At 40.7% G+C, this 7,218-nt stretch overlaps 1 protein-coding gene across 1 annotated transcript; it reads left to right on the forward strand.

Moving 5' to 3' along the window:
- Window positions 1-536: 536 nt before the first annotated feature.
- LOC104159868 (poly [ADP-ribose] polymerase 12-like) lies at window positions 537-6,854 on the forward strand (the record flags this gene model as incomplete). Its single annotated transcript, XM_009697885.1, has 5 exons — window positions 537-672; window positions 2,273-2,567; window positions 3,565-3,663; window positions 4,918-5,041; window positions 6,659-6,854. Coding segments are annotated over 5 exons (850 nt in total), but the record flags the coding sequence as incomplete, so codon positions are not given.
- Between the last annotated feature and the right edge of the window lie 364 nt (window positions 6,855-7,218).

Genomic DNA, 7,218 nt, shown 5'->3' on the forward strand with positions numbered 1-7,218 from the left:
TTTCGTTTTCTCTCCCTGAGAAGAGAGACACGGGCAGTTGTTTCACAGACTTTGGGTTGCAACACTTCCTTCCCAGCTCACCGCCCTGCCTTTGGTGCTTCCCACCCGTAGGGCCTGTGTGAGGGTGCAAGCTTAGCCCCGTCCCCACGCACGCAGCCCCACGCAGCATACCTGAGCGTTTTGTGCAGCGTGAAGTTGGGGAATGTGCTTATTGATTTGAGTGGGAGAGTGCGTTACTCTGGCGTTTTGGTGTTTTCTTACCCATGGTTGTGAGCTGCAGGTCAAAAATGCCAATATTGTCAGACTACACTAATGCTATAATGACTGTAAATCAGAAATAGTGTGGCAGTTATCCTTATAATAATTATATAATCTGCTTAGCGAATCACATAATTACTTTATAAAGGAGCAGTACAGATTTTTCTGAAATGAGCTAATTTGATCTGCTTTTTAAACTGCTTAGTGTAATACCCATGTGGTAGCAAATAGTGCTAGTCTGTTACACTCATTTTGCACTTGGGTTTCTTAACTTGTAGGAAAGAATGCAAGTTTGTTCACAACTTCCATTCGGACCACAATCTCTGTGTTCTAAAACAATATGGACTGGAGAAATTAAACAGGGGTGAACTTTGCCAGCTTCTGCTTCAAAATGACCCTTCCCTCTTACCAGAGGTGAGTAGCACTGTGACAGTTTCTTAGCCTTGTGTTTCAGTGAGCGTCATAAAGTGGAAGAGGCTTGATAATAGATGGAGATGTTAGGTGTCAGTTTAGTTAGCATAATGCAAATCTAAAACTTTAAATCTACATCCTCTGTGGTGGGTTGACCCTAGTTGACAGCTAAGCACTCGCACAGCCCCTCACTTCGCTCTCCCCTGCCCTCAGCCAGACAGATGAGAGAAAACAAGAACAACAAAAGTGACAAAACTTGTGGATGGAGATAATAAAGGCAGTGTAGCAAGTGGAGGAAAGAGGGGAGAAAACAAGTGTTGCAAAGGAAGTTAGTCACCACCTCCCACAAGCAGACAGATGCCCAGCAAGTGTCTGAGTGAGGGCCAGCATGTGAGGACTGCCCCCCCCTTTTTTTAAAATTTTAGAACATGACATTATATGGCATGGAATATACCTTTGGCCAGTTTGGGCTATGTCCTGATTTTGTCTCGGGTAGAGTTAATTTTCTTCCTAGTAGCTGGTACAGTGCTGTGTTTTGGATTTAGGATGAGAATAATGTTGATAACACACTGATGTTTTAGTTGTTGCTGAGCAGTGCTTACTCTAAGTCAAGGACTTTTCAGCTTCTCATACAGCCCTGCCAGCAAGGGGGCTGGGGGTGCACAAGCTGGGAGTGGACACAGCCAGGACAGCTGACCCCAACTGACCAAAGGGATATTCCATACCATATTACATCATGCTGAACAATAAAACTGGGGGGAGTTGGCTGGGGGCTCATGGCCTGCCGCCTAGGAACTGGCTGGGCATCAGTCAGCAGGTGGTAGGCAATTGCATCGTGCATCACTTGTTTCGTGTATTGTTTTCTTATTCTTTTCCCTTCTTTTTCTGTCCTATTAAACTGTCTTTATCTCAACCCATGAGTTTTACCTTTTTTCCTATGCTTTCCTCCATCCTGCTGTGGGGGAGTGAGAGAACAGCTGTGTAGTGTTTAGCTGCCTGCTAGGTTAAACCACAACAGGCTACCTGTCCCAGCTGTGTCCTCTTTCAGCTTCTTGCCCACCCCAGCCTACCCTGGGTGGGGGCAGGCAGAGTGGAGAAAAAGAGAAAACCTTGACACTGTGCAAGCACTGCTCAGCAGTAGCTGAAACATTGATGTGTTATCAACACTGTTTTGGTCACAAAACCAAAACATAGTGAGGTATGGTCTGCTATGAAGAAAGTTAACTCCATCCCAGCCAGATCCAATACCTTTTGCCATCAAATTCAGGTCAAAATAGTTCACTGTTCCAAAACTAGAAAACCAAAGAGTTCAAGTAGTGACGCAATAAAATCCACTATCCTACATTTATGTGACTTAGAACAAAATCCCTTCTGCTTGAGAATGTCTGTAAGATGGTTGTTGTCTGTTGAAAGATCTTTCTAGACATTAACAGGGAAAAGGAAAAACCATCAAGTAATTATTTGGAAAAGAAGAAGAAAGAAGAAACTTGTATGAGTCTTTTAAATGTGAATGTAAACATGTTGCTGTAAAAATTGTGAATTCAAACAGTCTATATGAGCACATTGTACTTTAAATTCTTTTTTTTTTTTGCCTCTACCCAAGGTCTGCTTGCATTATAACAAAGGTGATGGACCTTATGGATCTTGTACCTATAAAAAGAACTGCACCAAACTGCATGTTTGTCAGTACTTTTTGTGGGGACACTGCAGATTTGGCAGGAGCTGCAAGCGATCCCATGACTTATTAAAGTCAGAATGTTATGAGAAACTGGAGAGACAGGGAATGAGCTCAGACATCATTCAGAAACTACCCACCATTTATAGGAATATGTATGACATAAAAAATGGCGACAGGAACGTACATGACAAAGAAGATGCCAAGTCTTCACCATGCAAAGGTAAATTATATCATCTCTTGAAAACATCAGAGGAAGAGTCGCTATAGTGAATGTAACATTCTCACAGATGTCATTAAGAAAAACTGAATTCACATCTTGATCTGTCTTTTAGGAGGGACCTTGCACCTATCTCATTGACAGATATTTGTGTCTTGACAAGTGAAGTGGATTTCAAGGCATTATGGGTTCCTGAGAAATAAAGTGCTTGGTGTTTATAAAAATCTTAAATTTGGGGTTAGAAAAGCATAATAGGAACTGGAAATAGGGAGAGCTGTAATTTTTTTCTTGGTAAAAAAACATAAACAAGGGTAGAGAACTGTTTAAGAACAGCAGTGGCATTTACTTGTGTGATTATAAACTATTTTGTTTTATTCATTTTTTCTTTAATTTAGCAATTGTCTGGCACAGGAATTCACAGACAGCACTATCCTAGTTACTTCTCAGAGATGTAATATTTTGTTTGTTCTTTTCTTTTAAAGTTCCTTAGAATTGTAAGTTAAGTATAATTTAGCAGGAAAGAAAAGGATAACAGAATAGAAAATCCAAGTGTGTGTGTGTGCATCTCTGCTATTCTCCCTGCAGTTCCATCTTCCCTTATTTGCTTCCTTAGGTGTGCTTTAGTTTACAGAAGTATCAAATTTTGAGACTTCAGATTTTATAGCTGCTGAATTGGAACAGCTATGTGGAATGCACGGTTAACTCAAGTTCACCCAGAAATGTAAAGGCATTGGATTCTGTTCTTATTTTGCAGTGATAGCTAAAAAGTGTATCTGAGGAATTTAGCAATTGCAGGAAAGTCAAGTTCAGAAAGGATGGATAAAGGGATAGGATTTTTGAGTATACAAGGTTATCAAAGACTTCAGTGTCTTTCTGGAGCTGAATGCAGTTATGTAGTTATAAACATTGTTTTTAGGCATCTTCCCTACCCATAGGTGCACTTTTAAGAGGGCTTGTTGAAACAAAGTATATTAATAAGACTTATAATTCCCCCTTCTAGAAAGAAAACACAGCTCTAGCCAAGAATCTTCAACTACAAATGATGATGAACTGGAACAGATCTGTTTGTATCATCTGTACAAAAGTTGTGGCTTTAAAGGTAGGTTCTGACTGTAGCAAGTCCAGCCTATTTTCTCATAAAGAAGAAGTAAGAGATATCTTTCACAGAGTGTGGAAACTTCAGAGCTTGTGCTTATCTTTAGTTAAATCTCATTGTAATCTTGAGTGCTGGTAGAAAAGTGTTTGACCTGCCTGGTGTACCAAACAAAGGAGCTGTTTTGTTTTACTCTGAAGTGTATAATATCCACCTGTGTTGGAGATTGGCTACTCCACCTATGTTCACCTAAGGGATTGCTGAATGATAGGAGTTCCATTTCCAAATAGCTACAGAAGATACTCTGAATTCTACGTTCTTCCTCGTTTCTTCTAGCAGTCTTCTGTTCCGTTTGTCTGAGCTGTCTACCTTTCAAAATGTTCCAACTTGTCCAGGAAAAAGACTGCTCTGCCAGCTTTCTTATCCTTTTGTCATCCTTCTCCCTGATGTACTGCACACCTTCTCATATGAACTTTGTGTTGCAGTCTCCTTGACTTTCCCTGTAGTTAAGTTGTCTGTTGTTCTACTATGAAAACTAGCCTCAAGTTTATGCATACATGTATTGGTGATGCAATATTCATTCCTATTGAATGCCTGCATACTGACTCTTCAAATGATTTCTGAGTAATACTTATGATACCTGGGCCACTGCTACCAGTACTCTTGTTCCTTGTGAGGCCTGGACCCTTAAAGACTTCTTGAAGCCTCTAAATGAGCTACCTCCTATCCTAAAACTAAGCACTGTTGTGTTAGGGTTTTTTTCCTCAGTAATACCACTTTGGAACTAAGTGGTTAAGCATAGACTAAGTCTACACTGTTATTCTATATATGAAATAAAAGCCTTGTATGAGCTTGTGATCTTGAGCCACTGTAAATTTTTGTCTCTGAAACTGAGAAGACAGAATAGTCCTTCACCACTGAGATCCTGCTAGCAATTTTGGTGCACAAAGAGAATGTAGTAGGTAAAGAAACTGAACTTCTGTATAAGGTCAAAAATTAAGTTTTGCTTGCTCATGCTGAAAAGTTCTGAACCACTGCTTATAATGATTCCATATGTGAAGACTTTCCATAGCTATGCATTTGATACTTTCACCAGCTAGGTATACAGCCCTGAAATGTTGGGAGCTTTTCTCATAGTCTCTAAAAATAATGCATCTCTTCTTTTTTTTTTGTACAGCCCTGAAATCTTGGGAGTTTTTCTCATAGTCTATAAAAATAATGCATCTCTTCTTTTTTTTTTTTTCTTTAAAACTTTTATAGACAAGTGTATTAGAACTCATTTTCACTTGCCATATAGATGGCAGATCTCTGATGGTAATACCTGGAAGGACTTCAAGAATATGGAAGAAATAGAAAAAGCATATTGTGACCCCCAAAACACCAGGTATAAACTCTTATAAAATTTAATAATGTTTGGAGTTTGCTATATTGGACCAGATCCTTAGTGGCTATGAATTGCTATGATTATATTGCAGTCATTACACAAGTAGCTTTATTCGGTATTCTTCTGTTGACCTCACTTTGTTGGAGATCTGATCCATTGGGACTTACTTTTGCCTGGAGCCTGTATAGGACCCTCTGGGTTACCATACTGGGTTTGGCTGGGATGGAGTTAACTTTCTTCATAGCAGCCTGTGTGGTACTGTGTTCTGGATTTGTGACTAAAACAGTGCTAATAATGCACCAGCAGTTTAGGTGTTGCTGAGCAGTGCTTGCTCAGAGTCAACGCTTTCTCTTTTCCCACTCTGCCGTGCTCCTTTGCATTGGGTAGACTGGGGGTAGACAAGGGATTGGGAGAGGATCAGCCAGGACAGCTGACCTGAACTGAGCAAAGGGATCTTCCATACCATGTAACATCATGTTCAGCAGTAAAACCTAGGACAGAGGAAGAAGAGGGTTGGGTTTTTGATTACCAAGGCAGCTGCTGTTTGGAGGCTGGTTGGGCATTATACTACCTGGGGAGGTGGTGAATAATTTGCTTTGCTTTATTTATTTGTTTATTTATACGCACACCCTTCCTCACCTATTGAACTGCCTTTATATTGACCAACGACTTTTCTTGCTTTTGCCCTTGCTATTTTCTATCCTCTGTTGGGGAGGGGAGGGGGAGTGAGCGGGAAGCTGTGTGGGTACTTGGTTGCTGACCAGGATCAATCCACCACAGTTATTTTATGTGACTGACTCGTAGACTCTAGTATTCTTTGCTGTGAAAAAATGTATAAATACTTCCTACTGCTGCTACCATTGGAAGTCTTAATCCTCACTAAGAATGGCTGGAAATCTGAAGAGAATTTTATCACAAGTACTTGTGGGAATATCTCTCTGGTTAGAGCTTGTCAATACACAGCTTGACTCCATGATTAGAAGTAACCTTCTCTTTCACCTTTTGAGCTGGAGGATGGGAAGATAGCTTGAGATTTGCCCCTCCTACCCCCTTTTCCCTGAGTCCATGTTGTGGGACTGGTAGAATATCTTCTGTACCTGGAGAGAGAGATACTCTTGGGTGCAGAGAACATTAAGAATATGGAAATACCTTTCAGAGTTTGGAACTGGTTATGTAGCATGGAGAGGGTATTGGAAGGGGCTCATAACAATATGCTGTGTCCGGTGCTGGAGAATTTGCCTAGCCGCCTTATGTTATGTTAGAGGCTCTTTGAAGCCATGCTTGAGTTATGACAGTGTTCTGTTTACAATATGGTTGGTTAGAAAAAAGGCGACAGTGTATGTTTTCCACTGTTTCTGTTCATCTTATGTAACTCACCAGTTTACGAGTTGGTAATGGTTTACTGCCCATGGAACGAATGTGAGATGTAATACTGTAATGCAAAATATGTACAAACGCAAGGCAGAGCTGGGATTGTTGTGGAAACTGCAGGTTTGTGTTCTGGTTTTGAGTGTTAGAGCGATGTTGGATTAATTTGCAAATTTGTGGTGGGCTTCTGAACCTATGTGTAAAGCTTTACAAACAGTTCTGATTTTTTTTTCTCCTTTTTTTTTATAGATTTAATAATGGAGTTACTGAAAGTGGCTCTGTCTTGTCATCTATCTGTTTTCTGAATATGTGCTGTGGGTTTGCAAAGGTTAGACGTCTTTCTACAGCCTCCTCTGTGACTAAACCGCCTCACTTCATTCTTACAACAGAATGGGTCTGGTACTGGAAAGATGAATATGGCCTGTGGCGGGAGTATGGAAAAAAAGTAAGTGTGGAGAAATGCGGAGACTCTCAACTCTGTGTTAAAAGTACAGAGCTACTGAAAAGGGCACAGTGTGTTTATCCTCCCCCTCTTTTATTACCGTCTCCCTCCCCCTCACTCGTACTGTGCAGATGGACTTTAGAGACCTAATGGGATCTTTTCCCTGTGAATTTGATTGGGGAGTGCTCACTAGTGAGTCACCAATATTATTGACAGATAATTCTTCAGTGAGTCATGTGAGATAGGATCACATTAATACGTTCTTTTCATTGTTCCTGACTACAACTTCCCTTTCTGAGCTTTGGTAAGGTCTAGTTGGTGGATGTGTGCTCTCAGTAGTTGTCACCGTTTCAGGCCGGGCCGGCGC

This window comes from Cariama cristata, unplaced genomic scaffold (assembly GCF_000690535.1).
Source record: "Cariama cristata isolate BGI_N322 unplaced genomic scaffold, ASM69053v1 scaffold21543, whole genome shotgun sequence".
Lineage (NCBI taxonomy): Eukaryota > Metazoa > Chordata > Aves > Cariamiformes > Cariamidae > Cariama > Cariama cristata.